The following is a 25,484-nucleotide window of genomic DNA, read 5'->3' as shown; positions in this document are numbered from 1 at the left end:
TATGAAGAAGTGAAAGTCAAAATTAGAACCTCAGTAGGTATTTCAGAAAGCTTTAGAAGTGACATTGGAGTCAAGCAAGGTTGCCCTCTATGCCTTACTCTTTTTGGCTTATATATTGATAAATTGGAAGAGTGGCTAAATTTGGAAGGTGGAGATGGTGTTCAGTTGGGGGAGTTTGTGATAAATCTTCTTTTATATGCTGATGATATTGTATTGATTTCTAAATCGGTCCATGGATTGCAAATGCACTTATATGCCCTTGAGTATTTTTGTAGAGTTGTGGGGATGCAAGTCAATACTAGCAAGACCAAAATAATGATTTTCTCTAACAAAAGGGAGCAGAGCCAACATACTTTCTTCTTTGAAGACAACATTCTTGAAGAAGTAAATGAGTACAAGTACCTTGAGATTGATTTCAACAACAAACTCAATTGGGAGGACTGCAGAAAGAAGAGAATTTTAGGAGGGTGGAAAGCATTATATGATCTTCAAAACAGATGTAGAGAGGCAAAGTCATGGGATTGGAAAACGATTAAAGTGCTTTTGGACTCCTAGTTTGTCGAGTGATGCTATATGGGTGTGAATTGTGGGCTAGCAGCATCCCCGTCTCAAAATGGAAAAAAAATGAGAAAATTCAAAAACGCTTGATCATGAGCAAGTTCAAAATAAAAAGTTCAGTACCTTATGAGATAATGTTGAGTAAAACAATAGCAACTCCCATTGAAGCAATCGCTGTGGTGTGGCTCATAAGATATCTAAAAAGAATTGAGCAAATGAGAGTAGGTAGATGGCCTAATGTTATCTTCAATGAAGACATGAGTGAAAGAAATAAAACATGGATGAAACAAAACTACACAAGATGCAAAAATGGAATATCTACCTCAATGCCTGTCCCACAAATAACAAGGAGCTAAAGGATTTTGTTATGGAGAAGTTTTGTAAAAAGGTATGGGGAAAATAGTTGAGTAGAAAGAAGAAATATTACATTGAGGAATTCAACCCTACGTGTGATCTACAACAAAAAGAGTTCATTGGAGCTAGCATTTCGTGGAGGGAAAAGGTTCTTATTGCTCAATTAAGGACCAACTCACATCAACTTCGGTGTGAAACAAGACGGTGGAAAAGGCCTAAAGAAGCTTGGGAAGAACGAGTGTGTACATTTTGCACGTCTGGAGCTGTGGAATCGGAAAAACATTTCATTTTGGAATGTGATGCATTCAAAGATATCACAGAAAGTTATGAGAACATGTTAGCATTAGTTTCTTGGCATTGTCTTTTTAGCGAGGGGATTGTTGGAAGGTTGAACTAGCTCATCATCAATTTGAATCGGAAAAATATTGAATTGCAAAAAACGAAAAACAAGTAACTAATGGTCTCATAGACTATTTTTAGTCTCGTGGACCTTAAAATATCATTTTATTTCATTTCATATTGAAAACACAGTACCAGGGAACTAGAAGAATGTGTCAATATGACGTGGATGCCACATAGGGCCATTGGGTCATTGGGTTGCTGGAACTTCGTAAAAGTTAAGTAAATAGTTGCGTGACGTGGATGCCACATAGGGCCATTGGGTCGTCGGACCTTCAAAAAAGTTAAGTGGATAGTTGTGTGGGGAGGCTCAATGTTGATGGGCAATAACAACCTTCAGCTATTGGCCATGGGCCCTCGTCCTAATCACATTATGCACACCATTGAAATTACTTGATATTGAAAAAAAAAAAATATTTTAATGTCCACGAGACTAAAGATAGCCCAACCTGATATGAAACGTGTGCCATATAAACTCCACATAAATACTACATAGTTTTTTTTTTTAATATGACATGGCACTTTAATGGTGTAAAATTCTGAAGGAACATAACTTTCTACCTCAGACTTTAATTGATGTAAAATTTATATCACTGAAAGGCTCTTCATTAGGATGCCATTACTTCTAAAAGTTAAAAGAGTTTGACGCAACCCCGCCATTTACTAAGAGCCTTATCATTACAAATACACTGTTGGAGCTTTATTGACCTAATTCCAGTCGGAATACTTCTATTTTTTTGGTGAATGACCTCGCAAGCGCCTCCTATAGCATAAGTAAATGCAGTGAAGGTAGAGGTACTGCCAACAGGAAGAAAGGTAAGAGATGTAGGGGGAGCATAGGTGGGAAAGACAGGAGCGTATCCGGGAGCAGAGCAAGTAGTTCCATTCCCAGCCGGCCTTTCCGCCCCCATCCCGAAAGCACCACCCTGGAGAATGGGATAAATGGAACAAAAAGTATCCCATTCCGGGAGATAAAAAGCACCTGCTTACATAATCATCGCTAGCCTAGCTGGTCAATAACGGATTATAGGACGAACGAACCCTGAGCATATTTCCTTCCAACGAAGATGCCAATCGGCGGAAACACAAGTAACTGGTCAAGGGTTTGATCCGTGTGCGTGCTCTCTGCCCATTCAATTTCTCCAGAGTGAATTAAGGGTTGCAGAAAGCTTGGACTTTTGCTTAAAGATTTGTTCGCGTTGCAAAATTTGCTCAAATCCATAGGAAGATTCACAGTCCGACACAATGCCGGCACCTAAAGAACCGTAAGTCATATTCAAAGCCTGGTAACGCAATGGAAATTTCAATTTTTTTTAAGGGTTAAGGTTTATGATTTCATGCTTTCAAACTCTTATAATGGCAGATTATTATTATTGTTATTCGGTTCAATTTTTTTTCAGATCCTAACTAATCCATCTTTCTAAAACCTTCATGTTTGTTTTTCACATCCCCATCAGTTTCTTCCTTACCATGGTATCCTTTTGTTGCTCTGTTAGAATTTAATTTCCAAGGCCCTCGCTTTTGAGTCCAAGGGTATCTAAATTCAGTCCTTTAACATGGTTCATAAACATCACTGTTCTTATTAGCTATGTTACTAGAAACTGGCAATGGAACGGTAAAGGGGAGCACAATGAGAACCGGGGCTAAACAGTTTTAGGTGTAAGAAACACCACCCTCCTTCCCAGCGCACATTGTGCAGATCAAATTGACTATCAGTGTAATTGTGTAGTGTCAAGACGGGAACGGGTATGGAGTGAGAAGCGGGTTTCCTGGTTGGTTTCTGGTAAAAGATTATTGGTATTAGTTTAAGTTAGGGTTCAGCAGTTGATGGGTTGAGATAAATTTTAAAATGAAAAATAACTGATCAAGTGACTGAGATTATATTCGACATTCATATTATAGGACAAGGAGCTCTTCCCAAGACTGTTATTGTGTATTAATTATTATTATTTTATAAAAGTTTTAATCTATCAGGTGGAATTTGTTACATTAGGTTACTTAAAGTAGGCTACGAGATGGTTTAGAACAATTGAATATGGTTCAATGGTTAAACATTATGCTAAATAGAAACTTTAGCACCATGCAGTCTGAGGCCTCTTCTGTCAATTAATTATTCTGTATGTTGGAAGTGACCTCAAGAGAAAAATAGAAATGCTCATTTGCATCATTCATTGCAACTGCCATGGGCTTTCTGAAAAAAATTGAAATGTATGAATTCCCATGAATTACCAGATAATGAAAGACTGATAATCTTGACTCTAGAATATGTCCATCGTTAAGTAATTGTTAGAAGGTTGAATGTAAAGTTTAGATGTTAAAGTTATTGGTTGCCTGAGATGTTACTTTAAAAACCTGATTTAGGGCAAGACAAGCTATCGGTAGATTTTGTTTTGTATGAAACTGATACAATAGTTAGCAATCATGTTCAGTGTATTCCTCTGAATATTTCTTCTTACAGTCTTCCGCGTCCCTATGTGTGCCCTCCATTAACACTCTATTAAACTTACTAGTCTCATGAAGAATCCTCTCGATCCTTTTGTTATATCTGTACTCTCCTGTTTTCCATTGCTTGTTCCAAGAAGATGAAATGTGTGTCTTCTTTCACAAACCTTGATCTTAATTTAGATGAATGTTTTCTTCCAGTCTATCAACTCGTCAAGTTTTGCCCCTTTTCCTAGTTTATGGTGAGTTGATTCTTGTTATGCACCATATGTTGGTGTAAAGGTTATTAAATTATCCTAAACCCAACTATCTAAGCAAACAATCAGATGTAGTTAATTTTTGGAATTTTTAACTCTTGCATGCAGCAGAAAACTAGAAGAGCAATCACACACAGTGCACAGTTGTTTTTTCTCTTCTAGATCAGTTCATCATTTAAAATTATTTTAAGAATTTACAAGAGCTTCCTTACAGGGAAAATGGATCTGAAAAATTAATCAAACGAAAAGCAAACCTGAAAATTTCAGTCTGCACAGAAATTGAGGCAACCTGCCCTTTAATTCGTACAGATTCTGTACATCCATATGAAATTCGTAGGGACGGATGTACGACCTGCTCTTCTGGGCTGACTGGCTGCTCTTTTCCTTGCTGCTTGTTCTTGCTGAAGACTGACTGTCTTCTCATTGCGGAATTACTACTGAAATTCTCACCAATGGCTAAAAATGAGATCTCCGATTTTCTCCTTCACTCGCATGATTTGTGAAATGAATGCTCTCTGTGTGTCTTTGTCTTTTGCCCTCTCCTCCTTTTATATTTTTGACATGAGCCAAAAACCTAATCTTCAATGGTTAAGATCTAATCATGAGATCTATGGCTCTCTTTTAATTAAATCATTGAGTGACCCACTTTAGTCACTTTATTAATTAAAAATCACTTTAATAAAAAATGTTCACTTTAATAATTAATTAATAAAATCAAGTTCTAGAAAATCATATGGTACAATTAATGATGATTTTCATAAGTAGACACCTCATGGAAATACCTATTTGAGCTACATACATTAACACCCCCTCTTATTGAGGAAGGTATTCTCCACCACTCAAAATTTTTCTCTCGAAACTAGACAAATTTTCCCTTCACCAAGGGCTTGGTGAAAATGTTTGCCAATTGCTCCTCTGTAGAAATATATTGGAGCTTGATTGCTCTCTTCAACACCTTGTCTCTGATGAAGTGCTATTTGATCTCAATGTGGTTTGACTCGTCATGAAACACTAGATTCTCTAAGAGTTTGATACAACTCTGGTTATCACAGTGAATTACTGTCATGTCAAGCTTATGACCAAACAATCTTGTGGGTAGCTTGCAAAGCCAAATGGGTTCACAACTACCTAGACTGGCTGCCATGTACTCTGCCTCAGCTGAATTCAATGTTGTTAAGGTTCGCTTGCTGTTGAACCAGGAAATGACTGTTGACCTCATCCTAAAGCAACACCCAAAGGTGCTCTTTTTATTTGGATCACTACCTGCCCAGTCTGAATTTCAATACCCTTGCAAAGTGCAACCTCACACCATCTCCACTAAGGTACTACAATCCATATCCTACTATGCCTTGCAAATATTTAAGCACGTGCTTTGTTGCAATCTAGTGAACCTCAGTTGGTTCCACCATGAACTGGCTCAAGGTGTTAACAACATAGTTGATGTTTGGTCAAGTGTTGACTAGATACATCAATGATCCAATCAACTGCCTGTATTGTTTCGAGTTTGCCAACTCTGGAACTGAAGAATCAATCTTCTTCAGATTGGTCACCATGGGAGTGGCCATTGGCTTGCTATTCTCCATCCTAAATCTCTTCAAGATCTTTAGAGTGCACTTCCACTATTCGAGGGAGATCTCACCTGGTTGCTAACAAACCTCAAGTCCCGGAAAGTAATGCATCGGCCTGAAATCCTTCATCTAAAATTCTGACGCTAGATCTAACTTGTAACCTGCAACTAGTCTCCCTGCACTTACCATAATGTGATTGTCCACATACAACACCAAAATGAGGGGCTCATATCCAACCAACAAGAAGTATAGTTTGGGATCTGAATCTCTCTTGGTGAAGTTTATGCTCTGTAAATAGTTGTCAATCTTTGTATACCAAGCCCTGGGTGCCTGTTTGAGTCCATAGAGGCCTTTTTTAAGCCTGCATACATGTTGAAAAGTGTAACTAGGTTCGGTCTTCATAATGACATATGTAATCATGATTTTATGTATTTGATGTAAAGAGAAAAATAAATTTATTATTTTCATTCTTGAGGCATGGGTTTCATGCTCAAGGAAAATTTATTTTTAGAAGTCAAGCACCCATTGAGTGCTTCTAGGTTTTTCATAGAGTCATGAAGTCAATTAAGTCATTGTCATGTATGAAAGACCCTTGTGGGCATATTGTAACATGTCAAAGAAATGTATTGTAAAGTCAAAGTGTCAAAAGACCTCCTCCAAGACAAGTCAACCTTCAAGTAAAGATGTCAGCCTACAAGAAGGATAAGTCGGCTTCCAGACATGGCTATTCGACCACCTAAAGAAGACTATAAGTAAGAATACTCGACCTCATTTGAAGAAACCAACTCAAGCAATCAAGTTCGATCGAAAGGGACAAGAAGAGTTAAGAAGGGAGCGAAAAACAAGGAGAAGCAATGACATTGAAATTTGAATTTTTTTGGGATACAATTCCTTCCACACGTGCGAAAGATTAGGGCATCAATCTATTGCAAGTAGACTGAATTGTAGTCACTACAAGAAACCAAGTTTTGGGGTAATATCAATCTAATATACAAGTCGAATTGTTGGAGAAGGAACTATTGCCCCAACGAAGGAAAAAATAGACCATTTCTACTATAATTCTTGTCACACGTGCAAGTTAGGGTTGCTGCAGGAGGGCTGAGAATCACAATAAAAAAGTACAGGTCTAAAATTGAAGTCGAAGAGGAAGCAAGCAACTGTTGGAAGGCTAGTTTGACTATCATTGACTTTGTGGAAGAGGAGCTCATCTTGGAGAGATTTGACTTGGTCTTGGAGGGGTCTTGTTCAAGGGTCGTAAGTCTTGGAATTCGTCATTTGAAGTTGTATAAGAAGAGAAGAGTTCTTGTGGGTTTTCCTCTCAAGAGGAGGTTTTGACCCTGACTGATAGCGTATATCTTATGTCCTCTTGTCTCATTGTTCTTTATTGTTTGGTAGCTGTTTGATGATACAAACACCAATTATAATCAAGTGAAAGAAGCTAATCTAGTTAAGTAAAAATTAAGAGAAATCACCTAATCTAGGTGCCCCTAGATTTCTCAACAATATATGCGTCTCTTTGTCATGGACCTCAAACCCCTGTGGCTGCTCTATCTAGACTTCTTCCTCAATGATGCCATTGAGGAAGGCGATTTTCACATCCATTTGGTGGATGCTCCATCCCATTTCAGAAGCTATCAAAAGAATTGCTCGAATAGAGGAGCATTTGGCTATGGGAATAAAAATCTCCTCGTAGTTTACTCTCTCTTTTTGAGAGAACCCACGACCCATAAATCTTGTACTATATTTCTCTACATTGTTGTCTGTTGCATTCTTTACCTTGTAAAGCTACTTGGACGTCACAATTGACTTCCTCTTTGGTCTTGGCACAATCTCCCAGCCATCGTTCTTCATGATGTAGTTGTGCTCCTCCACCATTGCATCTCTCCTCACTTGCTAGCTGGATGCTTCCTCAAAGCTAGAAGTCTTTGAATCGATGATGCTAGTAATCAAAGCCATGCTCCCCCTGAAAGTGGTCCTGGGAGGCATGACATGCTCCTGAGCATCTTGCAAGATTGCTCTGCCCACCCGGGCCTCGTGACTGATGTCAAAAGAGCTGACTGCTCCTCTTGCATTGAAGGTTGGCTATCTTTGCTGCTGGAAGTCTTTGCTTTCGACTCCTTTGGTTCCTCCTCTAGAGGCCCCTCTACGATTATTGGTAGGTCCAGAGATTTCCTAGATGCCAATTTCTCCTTGAACTTTACATCTCGACTCAACACTATCTTTCGCTGATTTGTCAGGAAGACTCTATAAACCTCTGAATTCTCTTTGTATTCCACCAAGATGCCCCTCTCACTTGAGGGCTGCAACTTTGCCCTCTTTTCCATTGGTTTGTGGATGTAGACTAGACAATGAAATATCCTGAGATGTCTTATATTAGGATTCTTGCTTGTGAATGCTTTCTTTGGTGTCTTATCCTCTAGAATCCGGTGTGGGCTCATGTTCTGCAAAACCCACAGAGATATCGAAAAACTCTGATCATGGATCATGGCCTTCATTGCATTGATGATAGACCCGTTCTTCCTCTCGGCAATGTCATTTTGTGGCAAGTTGTAAACCACTTTCTTTTGCCACTTGATCCTTGCCTCCTTGTAGAAATCAATGAACTCATTAGAGGTGTATTCACCTTTGTTGTTTGTCCTCAACACCTTGATCTTTTTTCTTGTCGTGTTCTCCACATGAGCTTTGAAAGCTTTGAAATGATTGAAGACCTCACCCTTGGTCTTCATGAAGTAGATCCAACTCTTCCTGGAGAAGTCATCAATGAAGGTCACATAGTAAGATGCGCCCTTTACTGAAGATACTAACATAGGTCTTGCTAAACCGTAATGGATCAAATCCAAAATGCTTTTGGATCTAGTCTCGTTACTAGGGAATGGTGCCTTGACATTCTTGCCAAGTGCACACACTTTGCACACCCCTTGTTTGTCCATATTGAAATATGGAAGCCCACTGACCATCTATCTCAGTAATGGTAGAGCTCTGTGATGAGGATGCCCCATCTTCCTATGGCAAAGCTCGCACTTGTTCTCACTAGCGTGCACTTCCTGAGCAAGTTGATCCTGACTTCTATACAGGTTCCCCACTTGGACTCCAATCCTTACTACAGTCTCTAGCTCCCTTTAGGTAGATGAACACTTGCTCCCTCTAGAAGTTAACCTCATAGCATGTGTCTTTGATGACTGAGATGGACAAAAGGTTCTTATTTAGGCTAAGTACATAGAGTACCTCCTATGCATCAAAGGACCCTCCTGACTCAAGTTGGAACTGAACTATCCCATGTTCCCTTACTACATACTTTGCATCATTGCCAAGCTCAATATGGATCCCTAAGTCATCCTCTGCAAAACTACTGAATAGCTCTCTAGCCTCTGTCATGTGGCAGGAGGCACCACTATCCAAGTACTAGGCGCTTCTAGCAATAGTGTTGGTAGAAAGGCAAGACATGAGTGAAAAGTCACTCTCGAACTTGGAAGCAAGCTCGCTCAACTGTGTCTCTGCTATTGCTGCAACTTTTTGCAACTTCCCCTTGCCCTTCTTCCTTTGTGGACACTAAGAAGCAAAGTGGTCATTCTTATGGCAGATATAGCATTTGATCTTTGCTCATATCTCTCTTCAGCCCAGACTGCGGTACCTCTCCTTGATTGTCACCCTCCTTGATGGAAACTTTCCCTTTGGTCTTCTTTGTCTGGCTGACCAGGGCTAAGTTTTCATTTGCGGCTCCTCTTCCTTGCTTGTTGGTCATGGGCTCTTTACAAGTCTCCTCTTGCATGCAGTCATCCTAGAGTCTCTCCCACTTGGGAAGATGCTCTTGGGCACATATGCCCACGATGAATGGTTACCAAGTCTTGGTCAACCCATTCAGAGCAACATTCACTAGCGCTGCATCCAATACATCTTCTCCAATAGCTGCAAGCTGGTCACAAATCTGTGTGATCCTCATAAGGTAGTTGGTCACATAGTCAGAGGAGTTCATTCTACACTCCTGAGCACTCCTGAGCTTAGTTTAGAGAATCATTTTCCTACTTATGTTATCACTATGAAAAAGCAATACCAGGGCATCAAATATCTCCTTAGATCTGGTCTTTTTAGCAACATGCAGAATTAGATGATCCTTAATAGCTTCAAGGATCACCCTTTGTGCCTTTATGCCCTTCTTATCCCGTGCTGTCTCCACTGTAGGGTCTACTACTGTTGGTGTTTGTGTGCTCCCTAAGGTTTGATTGGAGCTGGAGGAGGGTTGGACATGACTTCCCACAAGTCTTGTTCCTTCATGATCACTGAGATTCTTGCCTTCCATGGCAAGAAATTCGAAACCCCATCAAGTCGATCCTCAGATTTCGCATTGGTTACTGAGATGGTTGTCCTGAGATCTGTCTCTCAAGCTTGCTGAAGTAACGTGAAAAACATCAGATCTGATTTTTTCTCAGAGCAACAACGTTGATACCATTTTAAATTATCCTAAAACATACTATCAAAGCAACTAGATCAGTTCTAGTTACTTGTTGGAATTATTAACTCTGGCATGCAGTGGACGATGAGAAAAACAATCACACACAGCATAATTATTTCTGCTCTTCTAGATCAGTTCATCATTTAAAATTATCTTCAGAACTTACAAGTGCTCCCTTAAACAGGAAAATTGGCTCTGAGAAATTAATCAAACGAACAACAAACCTGAAAATTTGAGTCTGCACAGAAATCGAGACAGCCTGCCCTCCAATCTAAACAGATTCCCTACAGCCATATGGAATCCATACGGACAGCTGTACGGCATGCTCTGGTGGGCTTTATGGCTGCCTTTTTTCCTTGCTGCTAACTGGCTGCCTTCTCCTGCTAAACTACTGCTGAAATTCTCACCAGTGGCTGAAAATCAGATCTTTGATTTGTTCCTTCATTCACGTGACTTGTGAAATGAATGCTCTCTGTGTGTCTATTTCCTTTGCCCTCTCATTTTATAATTTTAACATGAGCCAAAAACCTAATCTTCAACAGTTAAGATCTAATTGTGAGATCGATGGCTCTCTTTTAATTAAATCATTAAGACTCACTTTAGTCACTTATTAATTAAAAGTCACTTAAATTAAAAAAATGTTCATTTTATTAATTAATTAATAAGTGAACTTCTAGAAAAAACATAGGATACATTTAATGACAATTTCCATAAGTAGACACCCTCATGGAAGTACCCGTATGAGCTACAAACATTAACAGAGTTTGGAAGTTGCTATGCTAGGCATCAACTTCCTTTTTAGTTTTTTCTTTCTTCTCTATGTCATCGAGAAAACCATTTACAATTTAAAAAAAATTCCTTTGACTGACTTATGCAGCAAGAATTATCCCAATCATTAGAAGTTCGACAATCACTTGTTCTCACTTGCATGGTTCATCAGTCAAAGATTCAGAACACTCTTTCATCTTTATATCATCTATTGAGATGTTTAAGCGTAAAAATTTTTAGAATAAAATGCTTCTTTTGACTATTAATATATACATGATTGCACAGGGCATTTTGTACAAAACGAGAAAGAGGCTGCTTATGCAGCCCCACCTTAAACATGGTCAAAGTTGGGCAGGTTTCTAGCGAAATGCCCAGAAGCAAAACTCAGCTTCTTGGGCACATGAGAGACAATACATGTGTTAATAAAAGCACACATAACATTAAACAGAGTCCCTGCCTACAGGTCTCAAGCATAAGATATTGAGTAACTCTCTATAGTCATTTACACACTTGAGCATTGTAAATTGACCCAACCATAAGAATTTGACAACTACTTATCTTAACTCTTTTGAAATTTTCAAACTTGCCAACCATAAGAATTTGACAACTACTTATCTTAACTCTTTTGAAATTTTCAAACTTGCCAATGATTTTACTGTCTCGATGAACACTGAATACATTGAATCATGTTGTATGTAACGCCGTTCGTTCCAGGTGTGGCATACAATTGTCATTGAATCTATATATCTAAAAATATTATTTAATGCAAACCAATCTATTTGTCCATCTTAATAGCACACATGTAACTTTTGTCTTTTACATATGGTAAAATGGTATTCGTTGCATGTTGTTTATCAATTCTGGTCACACTTAAACGTTTCTTTGCCTAGAATTCCTATGTCTCCACAATGTTTTATAGATAGAAACTTGGATCTGCACTCTCACAATCTTTTTCCTCATCTCTCATCTCAATTTTTTTTTGTTAAGCCTAGTTCTTCTTACACCACTTTGCTTGCTGTTGGTGACCTTTTATTTGACCCCTTTCATTGCTTGTGTAGTTTACATTGAGCTCTGGTTTTATTGTTTCATACTGACATGAAATGAACTGATGTAATTGATGAAATGTAAATGCAGGGAAGATAATCTTGGGGAGCTAACTTAATTTTGTGCTTGCACAATGTGAGAACATACATGATGAAACAACTGAAATAATATGATTAGACTGCTCTATATGAAGAGACTGGAACCAACACAGAGGCAACACAACCCTTAGAAATACAATGATTGACAAGTGTACCTAAACGTGTACTCTGACATGGAAAGTGCTATTTACAATGAGAAAGACAACTCTAGGGCTTTGATGTTATTTTTAGGATTGTAGAAAACTCTGCAAAATTTATCATTCTTGTTAAGGTTGTGTGATATTTTATGTTATAATCAAAAGTCATCATGCTTGTATATTTACAGTTCTTTCAGTCTAGAGCATCTCCTTACCTCATCACACCCTCCACATCCCCCTATCGAAATTTATGCGTAGGAAAGTTAACTCCAATGAGATTAATGTTTTGTAGATTACAAGTGACAAGAAGTGCTTCAAAAGCATATGTTTTTTTTATTCTTTTAAATTTTATAACCAAAACGGTTATGATTTGTATTAGAAAGTTGCTGCAGCTGTAGTGGTCAGTGTAGTAATACAAAAGAGATACTGTCATATGGTCCAAAATTCGACATATGATCAGAATAATTATATTACAAAAGTCTGATGTGTTAATTTCCTGAATACGAGATCTGATTTCCCAAGCAATTTTTATGACCCAGAAATTTATTTAACCCATTAAACTATTTTATGAAATTGCTAAATAAAAATACACTGATATTTTAACTATAAAATTGATAGTAGAAGCACAAGTAGAAAATCAGTCACACAGCTTAGAACAGAAACCCTCCAATTTATCCTTCACTTTTATTTCTCAGAATAAATAAGGCTGTAGTCTATCTGTTATACATTTTGGAGCTTTTCTGACATTTTTCGGTCTAATTTGCCCAGAATCTGTCAGAGATTTGTTAGAAATCACAAGTTTGAGTTGTGAGCTCTGCACAATCCGAGTGCCCCAGGGGTTTTTTGAATTTTTAGGGTTCTGAATCCTTATATGCAGTCAAAAACCCATTTTAAATAACAAAGATCAAGATTTGACCAAGATCTTTTTCACTGGATTCTGACCAAAAACTCCAAAATGTATAATGGTTAGATGATGCCATAAATAAGGGCTTCTGTTGGAATCACAATTGCCATTGCACCAAAACCCGCCGGTGTTGGTAAACAGACACATCACTAGAGTTAACGGATCCATGAGAGGTGGTTAAGCACATGTCGGGAAACACACGGGGTGTTTTGGTTTATCCAATGTCCAACAATCTTCCCCCTAGCGCGAGCTGGGTGTGATTCGAACTTGAGACCTTTGGCTTTGATACCACTTGTTGGAATCACGATTGCCATTACACCAAAACCTGCAGGTGTTAGCAAACAGATGCATCACCAGAGTTAACTGATCCATGAGAGACGGTTATGCGCATGTAACGAAACACATGGGGAGTGCTGGTTTATCCAATCTCCAACAGGCTTCCTTATAGGGAAAATGGTCCACAGAGAAATATATAATTTTTACAGGAAATGAAACCTGGAAAACTCAGCTCCCTGAAAATTTGATCTGCACCTTTTTGCTGACTCCTTTTCACTTGTGTGGCCCTCCAAAAGTCGACCTCCACTCGCATGTGTGGCTTTGGCTTTCCTTAGCCCTCGCGAGCCTCTTGCACGTGCAACATTCCTTATGCACTTCTCGGAGATGATCTCATTCACACTTGCGGTCCTCTGTAAAATTTTGGTGCTTAGCCACTTGTACGGCCTCTGCCTCCATTGAGTTCCCTTCTCCGGAATTTCAGCTGCAAACTTTTTCTTCACTTCAGCCTTGAGTCTCACTCACTTGAGAAAATATCTCTCTCAAATCTGCAAATCACTTGTAATTCTTGTGTCTTCCTCCTTCCCTTAGGCTGTCTTTATAATTCGTCATTGAGGTAGATCTCAAACTCTAATCTCCAAAGTGATAGATGGCTAGGGCTAAATCCTAAACCATTTGATATCAACAGTTGAAATTAGATCTAGATCACTAAAGTGAATAATTCACTTTTCATTAGAAAACCTTAGTCCAATAGCCAACACTAATCAATTAATTAATGTGCTTTTCCTAAGTTAGATTTAGGAAAAAAGATCATAATAGATACTCACTCAACATGAGCAAGCTCCTAGGAAGGTTTTTGATGACTCATGCATGCTTGACACTTAACCTATGCAGAAGTACTTGTCTGCTGCCACAAACGTTAACATGATGCAGAAAAGATAATGCTATCCTTCGTGGAGGATTTCAAAAATTTCCTAATAGTATAAACTTCGAGGATGATACCTAAGACCATCACTGTTCTGTATCGAATAAATAAAATTGAAATTTGAGACTACTGGGAAACATGCTTTCTGTGTGCTTCGTCCTGGCCAATATTGGTGGCCTGCAATTCTTGGTTTTACACATCCATGTCTTCCAACATTTGGTGGACTGTTTCCTCTTCTTTTGGCTCGCCTCGAACAGAACCCAAAGACATTCTGAGATTGGAAGCTGCTTACTGTGAATCCTTTTCTAAATTACAGACCATATTCTGGAGCAAGGACCATTCTGCCTCTAATCCTTGAATTTGTCTGTTTTGCTGAAGAAGTGTTTCCATTATCACTGCATTTTGAGTATTGTAGATTTGTTCTTGGCCATGAAATTTGGTTGTAACAGAAAAGATTAAAGTCCTATTTGCATTGATAAATTCCTCATGTCTGTGCTGCCCCCGTTAAATTTTATGAATTTTCCAGATTTGATTCTCATAGTTTTAGGGCTATTCATGTTCCTAGGATTCCAGGTGTGCCCAACCAGAATTGCCAGAATGAGACCAACCAGATGTAGCCAAGTTATGGGTTCCAACCAGCCTACTCAAAGGTAAAATGCCCAGTATCAAAACAACTGAAAGTCAAGAGAATAAGGTTATCATTAGCCTTACGAGACTTGCACAGAACAGCAACACATGAAATCCCAGGACATTGGCAAATAAATAAAAAGGATACCCATCCAATTCCTTTTCAGCCCAAGGATTGGAAAGCAAGTGCAGGAGACCATCTAGAATCCATTCCAAATCTAAGTCAGTTTCACATAGACAAATTGAGAGTGTGAAACTTCTGTGGGAAAAGTGCCCAATGCCCACAGCGTTGTGCTCTCATAGTTGGACTTCATAGAAAACCTATGGTGTAGGGTGGGATGGTAACTCCCCATTTTTTTGAGTGCTCATTCATTCAATTGCGAGGCTATATTGGTGTGACTGTCTGCCTAGCAATTATGTTCTCTCAATGCATGATAACTCTTCACATTTTCAGCGCGAAGAGCTTCCTTTTGAATTCATCATAATGCAATGAGGCTGATAAGTTTCCCATTGGATGGGGTGTTCAAGCTGTTCATGAGTTTGATAACTATAGAAGAATCCCCAATGACAATTTTATTCTTGGTGCCAGATTGAGTCCAGGATTTTTAGCCCTTGGAGTAGTGCTAAGGCCTCTGCCTCGTTGTTTGTTGCATTGCCCAATTCCTATTTGTAGTTCATTTCTTTATTTCCATTGGGATCAAGGATGATCTCCCCTTCACCTGCCTCCCTTAAAAAGTCTATGAAAATTTTAAAACACTAGAACTTCAACATCTCTATAGTCTATACAACTATGGTTAATCCCAAGGAGATCATACAATCTTTGGAAGTATCTTTTTTTTAGCCATGGTGAATTAGTAACTTGTTGGACTAATCTAGGCGAGGCCCAAGATCAAACCTAGCAGCTGCCACTATAATACCAAGAGTATATCCAACAGCCTGCAAGCCAGATAAACCAAAAACTTATGACTTAGCAAGAACTGAGACTCCACGGATAAGTGGGAGCTACTCCTTGAGCCTTATCATAATGGGTCAAAGTTGCCCCACCATGGGATTTGAAACCAGGTGAAGGGGATAACATCCCCAATGAACCAACCACCCTGCTGTCCCACAAGGGGACCATACAATCCTTGGAAGTTACAATGCTCAAACTGAAAAGATTGTGGGAAGATATTTCTCAGCGGACTGAGAAGTCTATATACATTCATTCAATTGCCTAATAATCAAAGGCCAGGTGGGTGTATGTTGGTGTAGTTTGCTATTAGGTTGACCCATGAGCCTCTTTACCTTCCAAGGAAAACCTGATAGCCACCTGACCCTTTGTGCATCACCGATATTAAGTACCTTTAGGTACATGAAATCTCAGAAATGTACCTAAGATCTTCAAGAATTGAATTTGACCTTGTTCCCCAGTTAAGTTGTTTCTTTCACAAAAAAATCTTTTGTTGTTCTAGGTTATGTTATCCTTTCGCGTTTTAGGTGTTGACCTACCTTTGTCAATATTATAAATATTAATGCTACATTTGTTCTCTTTGTAACAAGATATGAAAGGTAATTTATGTTAAGTGTTTAATTTTAGCCATTTTACTTGAAATTTCAAAGCTTATCATGGTTTGAAACAATAATTCTCAAAAGACCAGGAAATATAGGCTTATATAGACTTAGTTTGATATATTAGATATTTATATTTAACATGTATCTGTATGTGTTTGCATGCACATATCTGTTTGAGTTTGTATGTGTTTAAAACTTTAAACACACTCATATATTGATAAATGAATGCATATATTCAATCCAATCTACAGGGAAAAAGATAAATTATGACCAATTTAGGTCAGTGGGACTCAAAAGTACATCAAGCGACAACGGTGATTTAAGGCATCTCCTGAAAAGGAAAGACAAAACAAGAATCTAGAATAGGAAAACAAAGAAGAAAATATTTTGCCCAAGATAGCAAATTTTAGGTATGTTCTATGCTGATAGCAAATTTACTTCAATTTTCCATATTAGCTCAATATCAATTACAGATTAGCAATCACATTTAGCATGATAGTGAAATGAAGACACATAAATCGCAGAAGACAAGCCAAGAAAGAGGACACAAGATGTGGCGCTAGCCAGGGACAAACTCCAATGTGGGGAAACCCTTGATCAATTCTTCTTATATGTTCTTCAATAGTTCAGCAGAGAGAGAGATAGTACATATACATCAGAAGTCAACCTTTTGACCTATCTAAATAAGAGAAGAGATCTTCTCTAAGAAGATAGCATATGAGGTAGCTGATCTGAGCTGAGTAGAAGGCATACTGCTTCCACTGATCCAAGGTGACTCCATCACCATGCTGCCCCTCACTGCAATCAATCATCATGCTGCACTTCGTTGTGCTGCATCATCAAGCTGTACCTTGTCATTATATTGCACCCACCAGTGCTGCCTCATACTGTACCTCACTGTGCCCATCATGCTGCATCTTATTGTAGCTTTTATTATCTTGCTGCATTGGATGGTAGATGGGACAGCCTTCATCAAGGACTGTTTAGGGTCTCTGTTTGCTGCATTGAATGGCATATAGGGCAGCCTTCATTATTCAAGACAGTCCTCTCTAACAGTCATCAAAACAATCCTTGACTGTGGTGTTATGCCCTGCGGCCTAACACACAGTCTTCCTGTAGCTTCCAGGCAGCACAAATATGATTCTTGATCCTCCAATGATACCTCAATGGATCTGAACCTAAGCTCCCCTAACTCTGCCCTTCTAAACAGCCTCACAGTCTTCCTGAAATAGCTTCAGGACAGCCTTATTTCTCCACGCTGAATACTCCTTCTTGTTGCAGCTGTCATGCTGTTCCTTAAGGGCAGATTCAAGCCCAATGCATGGACTTGTCACCCTCAAACAGTTGCTGCACCCTCCAGCAAACCCTCCTTGCCTCGGCCTCCTCCAATCAGTCATCCTGTCCTCTAACTGTACCCCTGAAATAGCCCTCAAATGTCCACGCTGTCCAGTCCTCTCCTTGTGGCAGCTAGGGCTTCCATTTGGACAGTGAATTAGGGCCCTTTGGCTGTGGATGGATGACCTTAGATTAGGTCTCTCTAGACTGCGAATAGAGCTTTCTTGAGGCAGCATATTAGGGCTTCTTTAGGCAGCGTATAGGAGCCTCTTTAGGCTGCGTATAGGAGTCTCTTTACTGCGGCCAGATCTCCTCACAAGACAGCTGCTAGGGCTTCTTGTATCTACGGCCAGATCTCCTTCATGACTGTGTCTAGGGTTTCATGTCTGTGGCTAGGGCTTCCTTATGACAGCGGCTAGGGCACATTTAGATCAGCATTGTAGGTCTCTTCTAGACCTGCGTTTAGGGCTTCATCCTCTTAGATTTCTCTTGCCACTAAAACCCAAAACAAGTGGAGAGAAACCAAGAGTGAAGTGTGTGTCTAAATGACTATCAAGTCACCTCCTTTTATACTAAAACGTTGAGCACAAGTGGGGGTTATTTGGTTGCTGGCTGACCTTGACGAATTGTCCCATAACACAAATAAATTCATATCTCCATGAATACTTATCGGAATCGGATGATATTTAGATCAATCCTACACTTCTCGATGAGAGGAATCCAAGAAAAATATCAGCTGCCATAAATAAGATAACCCACATGGAGTTTGGCCCTAGTTGCCAATTTTAACAGAAAAAGATAAATTATGACCAATTTAGGTCAGCGGGACTCAAAAGTACATCAAGCGACAACGGTGATGCTAGAACACTTTAAGGCATACCCTGAAAAGGAAAGACAAAACAAGAATCTAGAATAGAAAAATAAAGAAGAAAATATTTGCCCAAGATCATTCAATGATTTTTAAAATTGGCAAGGAAATGGTTGGGAACTTTCTAGAAGTTATTTGATCTGGAAAGATCATTGAAAAGGCTTCTGAGAGTCTTCTGGAAGTTCCAACATAGTTTTTGTTTTCGAAGCAATCGCTAGCGAATGGATAGTTTGAGGTAAAATGGTTCTTTGTATTCTTGTGAAAGTATGAGGTTTTGCCAGGAAGTTTCTATGGACATGATATGTACTATCAAGTCTTGTCGTTTTAGCATTTCAAATTTGAGTATAATTTCATTTAATAAATTGTGAAGGTACAAACCCCCATCAGAGTTTCAAGAAGTTGAGGTGGAACCAATTCTTAAAGAGGCGTTATCAGACTCTACAGAGCTGTGGCTTATTCAGATGCCTTTAACACAAGTATGTTTTCTTTATACATTACATCACATTATTGCTACAGTTATTTTTGTCATTCTTTTTTCACAATAGTTGTATCCTCACTTGTTGGTCTTTTGGTATTTTAAGATTGCAGATTACATGTACATAATGGACTCTGAAGATGAATTTAATTTATTTCTAAGCAGTTTTGTATTGATCTCTTGCAGTTCGAACCTGCGGACTTTACTGGAAAACAATTATCACTTAAATTGACTAAAGAAGATGGTTGGATGGGGTGTTTGGAGAACTCCCGTGGTAAGATGTGGTTGTAATTGTGGTACCAATTTCGAATTGCTAGTTTATTTTACTATTTAGTATGCTACTCATGCACAATAATAGATATCTATTAGAAAACCAAATTCATTCTGATTTGTCAGACTAAAATTGCATTAAAAAGGGTGTAACAATTATAGTTTTCTGATAATTGCATGTCTTCAGCAAATTCAAATGTGTATACTCTCAGAACCTGCTGGTGGTATCATGACATGCAATAGTTTTGTTTTTTCAAACTATGCTTGATTCCATGTTTCTTGTGGTGGACCAAACAAACGAATTAATGCAGAGGGTCTGTAAAATGTCTGAATGATGCCATTTTAAGAAAACTAGTTTATTCCTGGAAATTGGACTTTTAAAAATTAAAATCTGAACTTTTAGAATGTTAATGAGTATTTTTGCGAGCCGACATACAACACTTTCACTAAATTGGATGTAGCATACAAAAGTCAGACCAGCTTTCCCAGCAACTGGTTCTATGACACTTCCTCAGTCTATAGTATCTACAACAAGCCAACCTAATCTAGATTCTAAACTAAATGGACCTTCATCATAGATACAATTTATTAATACAAAACCTTGGTTAACCCTTTTTCCAACTTTGAACTAAAATTAATATAAACAAAAGGTGGGAATCTCGCAAGAAAGAGAGACTGCATTGTTGTGAACTCCACTAACAACAAGAGGAAGATTGCTAAGGTGACAGTGGAAATCCTTTCTCATTGTTGCTATAGGGTCTGGCCCTTGTCTTGCAAGTCCCCTCACAAGGCTTGCTAGATTTTGTGGCCACAGTGCTGAACCGGCTGCACCGAACTGGTTGAATCAAGCGTTGACTCAGCCGGTTCGACACCAAAATGGTCAGCCAAGCTGATTCACAGGCTGTTTTGATATGGGTGAAGGTTGACTCGGCTGAGTTGACCAAGTTCAAGTTAACTAGCGTTGACTCGTTTGGTTAGGTACCAAACCCATCACTTGAGCTGATTCACAGGCCAAGTCGATATGGGCAGAGGTTGACTCGGCCATGAGTCCAAGTCAACTCTGCACAAGTTTGAAAATTCTGAATAAAACATCTGCAGAAGTGGGTAGGTTATCATATCTTTATCTGGATAATTATTGTCCTTATACTTTGACATCTATCACTACAATTGCTCTGGGGCAAAACAATTCAAAGAGGGGTCACTGTTATGATACCTGATGATTACTGTGTTTTTGCATCCACAAAAAATGCCAAAAATTAGTGAATAAATATATGAAGGCCAGTGTGTTTTAGGAGCTAACAAGGGAGGTTAGTTGAATAAAATTACTTCAGAAAATGAACTTTTAAGGTGTCTAGGCTATGTTACTTTGTCCCACATGTAAAAGGTCATATGCCTAAAGTGGGAAAGTATCTGCAAATATGTCTTCATGTCTTCAAGTAATGTGTGTTAGGGATTCGAGTGATCTTGTGATTTTGTTTCGAGTCTAAGCTTGGTAACCATACCTTGCTCGAAGATTGTTGGCTAAGCATGGTGGTCATACCTTCTTAGTGCTGAGTTGGCATCCAAATTTTCCTCAGGAATATTTCCTGCTCTATTACTGTTGCTGTTGTTTAAGACACTATTCTAGTAATTTGCAGTCTACTGTTGTTCTACATAACTCATTAACTGCTACAATTCTCATATATTGGCGCTATTACTAGTATTGCTTCTGTGTTCTTCCTTGCATCTTTCTGCCAGTATCATAGTAATTACTGTCAAACTTACTGCTTTCAGTGCCCTATTATTTTCACATCATATATCAGTTTTCAGATTTTCAAATTGTAGCAAGTTTCAGTGAGTTAGCATATTATATTTCCAATTAGGCTCATAAAGGTCACTTTTAAGCTCTATGGATGTCATTGGGCCAACCTGCCGCCCACAATATGAAACTAGTTTTTTTATTGTGCTTCATAAAATTTGATTAAATAAAAGCTGTATATTGTGGAGATCTATACACAGGGCCCCTAATAGAGAAGAAAGAAGACAGATTCTCAAATGTGGGGGAACAGAAACAGCCAAATCCCCTTTTAGGAGGCTCAGAGAATCAAACATAGAACATTCCTTCAGAATCTTTCATGGGCAATATGCAAGCTATCACTATGAGCCTGGCCTGCAAAACAAAGAACCACTTACTACTGCAAGAAATCCAGTGTTAAGAAGAATGCTTACATGTGCACAAATGGGCCACAACAAATGAGAGCCTCGAGAGTGCTTGGGATGAACTTCGTTGTCAAGTTTCAACCAAATTTTGTTGCATCACAGCAAAACTGTTAAGTGTCTAGCAGCAAATTTTGCTTTGATAGAATTTAAATTGCAGCAAGTATTATTTCGACTCATGTCCAGGAGATTATTAGATTTCATGCTGTTATTTCCAGGATATGACCTTGAGGTTCACACTCTTAAATATTAAATTTAATCATATTAGATATTTAAAAAAAATCAAATCAATATAGTTAATAGTTCAGTATCATTTTCTGTTGACAGTTGTCTAGTAACCAATATAATGCTAGGTACTTTTTCAACCTGATTGTGGTTACTTGGTAGGCAACAAAGGAAATGATTTCACACTCTTAATATTAATTATATGAGATTTTTTTTCCAAATCAAATCAATATAGTTAATAGGTCAGTATCATTTCTGTTGATAGTTATCTAGTAACCAATAGAATAGTAGCTACTTTTTCAACCTGATTGTGGTTACTTGCTAGCCAACAAAGGAAATGGTAACCTGTTAATGCAGTGGTCACCATGGAGTGTATATCTTCAACATTGATGATCCATAATAGATCTCCGCTGATTTTCAAGTAACCCTACAGGGTACAATAATAGATCTATAAGTAATATGTGATCATCTTTGACATCATTTGGTGGGATAACCTCCCATCCCATCAGAATATTTTATATGCTCAATTGATCTGATCCCAAGATTCCGGAACCTTTGAAGAGTGTCAAAAGAATGTAAAATCTCATCCCCTGATCTAGAGGGCAAAAGGGGCTGAAGGGTCATGTTTTGATGCCTTTTCTTGTACTACTGCCAGTCATTGGTTCTCTGAGAATCAAGATGTAGTCATCTTTTGTCCTTAATATGGATGCCGAAAACAGCAATCTAGAACCCTAGTTATTTCATGACAAATATCACACGAAAGTCTGGATCTTTCAGCTGGTTAGTGAAATAACACTTGTTATCCTTGTGTGACTAGGTTTGGTGATTAAACTTCCCATTGATCCATTTGATGAAGACATTCCTGTCATTTGCATGTATGAGATAACACCTTCTTTATGGGATTGGAATAGTAATTGGAAGAATTGTTGTTACTACTTAGATCCAGGAAGCTTTCAGTTTATCTTGTGATTGAATTCCTTTGTCTTCGTTACTTATCCTTCAACTTTGTTCAACTCTTCTGGCTAAACATTAAGCCGTTTTGCTTTCCTACTATGTATCTTTTGAATAGATACCTTCATTTCCCCATATAGCTGGAAGAGCTGCCCAAATTTTTCTCTGTAGGTAAATTCTCTTGTATATAAATTTTTGTTGCTTATACTCGTTAGATTGTCTCCTTGGCATATTGGCGTGACTGGCTTTTTAATATTACTGTAATGATTCTGCTTAGATTAGAGTTAGAAATATTTTATGTGCCCTGTTTCAATGGCATGCACACTTGATTACATTCTCTTTGAAATCTCTCATGTTGTTGTTTGTGTAAGCAGGTAAGTCATATGATATGTTTGGTCTAGGAAAGCGGGGAACAGAACGTTTTGCTTTTGTGCCTAGCTCCTCAAAATCTATGGGTGGTGAGAATAATTGATCCCTTGAAGTTTTAGTTCCTGACTTGTTCTTTATTTGATTTCATACCTTAGTTTGATAATTTAATAGGGAGCTTGGTGGCAAGAATTCTGAGTGAGAAGGTTTGAAGTTTTTTTATCTACCTGATGCATTTTTCCTGCAAAGTATAAATGAATCACTGTTGTCTATATGTATTACTCAATTTTATTGATTCTAACAGGGCTTGTATTTTTTTTCAATAAAGCTAAGAAAAGAGTGGAGAGCAAACCATCCACAATGAGGTGATTGTTATAATGTTAAATTTCTGTTTTTTGGTGGATGCAGTTCGAAAAATTGCCCGCCATATTTGCCTACTGAAATCCACTAATGAAAATGGGGATACATTCAGAGTAGCAGATAGCTCAGTTAGCTTTTCAGCTTCCCAGGTTCAAGACTCTCAAAGTAAATGTTTATATTATCCTTAATTTCAGTTGCTGTCATGATTAGGTTATATTCAAGGCTATTTTATTACAATCAGATAGGGTACCTGCTTCTTGTTATTTAGCTATGCCATTTAGTGCAACTTACCAGATAAAATTTGAATCCCTGTTCCAGGAGAGGGAATTTCTCATAACCAGGGAACATCATTGGGAAGTACTGGGTATAGAAGTTCACATGTGGCAAGTGGAATCTCTTTTGAAGGTGAGGAGCCTTTGACCAAGGGTCGAAAAATGTCCCTGAAAGAGAGAAAGCTAGATGGAACTCCAACTGCTTCATGTTCAAAAAGCTTAGAAGAAAGTGGGGCTTATGATTCTAGTGATCCAGAATATCATAGCCCTAGAGCCAGTGAGTACACAGAGGATACTTGTATTGGAGGCAAAAAGAAAAAAATAAAATCAAAGAGTCCCAAAAAGTAGTAGTGACAGGTAATAGTCTTAAAGCATGTTTATGGTATAATACCAGATTCTAAAGGATGGATTTTTTTATAACTAATGACTCCTTTATTGAGAAAAGGAATTTCAGAGCAACAATTTTTCCTTCAGAGGCCTACATAGTAGGAAACTTGAATTGTACGTCTCCTTGTCACCTATTCTTTCAATGTATTTTTTGTCAGAGCAGAAGTTGTATGAAATGCCTTATTCCCAAATTTTGACAGCATTGCGAGAATCTATTTTTTTACACCTGCAGGTTGCTCATTTTATCTTAGCTCTTGTAATTGGTGTGCTATAGAAACTGGTACAGTTGTACAATGTTAACTAATTTGGGATGCAAATAAGTCCTGAAAACAATATTGAGCAATATGTTTTTTCTGAAGTACAGATTCCATTTTCCTCTAGGTAAAATGGTTAAAGATTATGTGCTGCAATTTTAGGTATCTATGATTTTGGCAATTTGATGATGAAGTCTTGCAATCCATTGACTTTTAAATTCTATGTTTTATTGTTCTTTTGTTGGATAGTTTGCTTTTTCATGAAGTTCTTTGCATTGTCTATATTCTTCTCTTTTGCTTTTGGAGGTGATGTGAACGATTTAACTTTGAACATTTTTTTCCAAATTTAGGTATATATATTCTATTGGCAATCTGATGATTGATATCTTGTACTTTTATCTATTGTAAAATTATATATTTTATTGTTCTTCTGTCACATTATTTACACATTTGCTCTTTCATAAAGGTCTTTGCATTGTTTATTCTTCTCTTTTGCTTTAGAGGTGATGTGAACTTAGTTCATGTTTATAAGAACTGTTCCCTCAAACTGGCCTGGATCTGTGCACCGCAGTTTAATCAGGGACCAATCCAACAACTGGAAAAAAGGCTCTGCCAGCCACCACTCCCCATCAAAGTGTGTCTCTTTTTAGGATGTTTGGTGATGCACTGATCTCACAAGTTAAAAATTGGGTTGCTTTTAATCTTTCATTACCTGACAGCCTTTTTCAGTTTTTCAGTGATTTAAAGATCAGATCGAAAAGCAGTTGTTGAATCCATTCATCATGAGAACACACACATCAGATTCTTATTGAAGCAAACATCGGACTCTTAGAAATGGTCGATAAGTCTTCAATAAGAGCAAAACGTTGGACTCTCAAAGATGGCGAATAATTAATTGAAGTTCAAATAATCTTTTTTGCTCTAAGGGGAAAAATTGTAATCTTATTTATATAAAAATTACATTTTCATATGCCTAAGGCATTCAAAACTAAAGGTTTTAGAACCAGAGAGAGAAACAACTTTGCACACCAAACTTAACACTAATGAGTTACATAAAAAAAGTAACGGTTGACTTAAGGTCTTTAATTATATCTTTTAGTATCAAGTTTTAGATAGTCTCCACTGTCAGTTTCTGAGCTCCGTTTTGAAAAACATATTGCTGTTGCACCC

General features: G+C 38.1%; 1 protein-coding gene across 2 annotated transcripts; it reads left to right on the top strand.

Moving 5' to 3' along the window:
• Positions 1-1,968: 1,968 nt before the first annotated feature.
• LOC149225261 (mediator-associated protein) lies at positions 1,969-24,393 on the top strand. Of its 2 annotated transcripts, none has more exons than XM_089377031.1 (6): positions 1,969-2,576; positions 18,929-19,034; positions 19,220-19,307; positions 23,050-23,133; positions 23,450-23,550; positions 23,720-24,005. In XM_089377031.1, the coding sequence occupies exons 1-6, from the start codon at positions 2,557-2,559 to the stop codon at positions 23,819-23,821; spliced, it is 501 nt and encodes a 166-aa protein (XP_089233157.1). In that variant the 5' UTR covers positions 1,969-2,556; the 3' UTR covers positions 23,822-24,005. The 2 variants fall into 2 exon arrangements, with proteins under 2 accessions (XP_089233157.1, XP_089233156.1); XM_089377030.1 differs by having other exon boundaries at positions 1,973-2,576; positions 23,450-23,566; positions 23,720-24,393.
• Positions 24,394-25,484: the final 1,091 nt, after the last annotated feature.

The sequence above is a fragment of the Pinus tabuliformis genome, chromosome J, assembly GCF_031772625.1.
Source record: "Pinus tabuliformis cultivar Carrire ecotype Pingquan chromosome J, CPIR1, whole genome shotgun sequence".
Taxonomy (NCBI): Eukaryota; Viridiplantae; Streptophyta; class Pinopsida; order Pinales; family Pinaceae; genus Pinus; species Pinus tabuliformis.
Note: the sequence above shows the minus strand (reverse complement) of the source record. Positions and strands in the feature narration are given on the sequence as shown.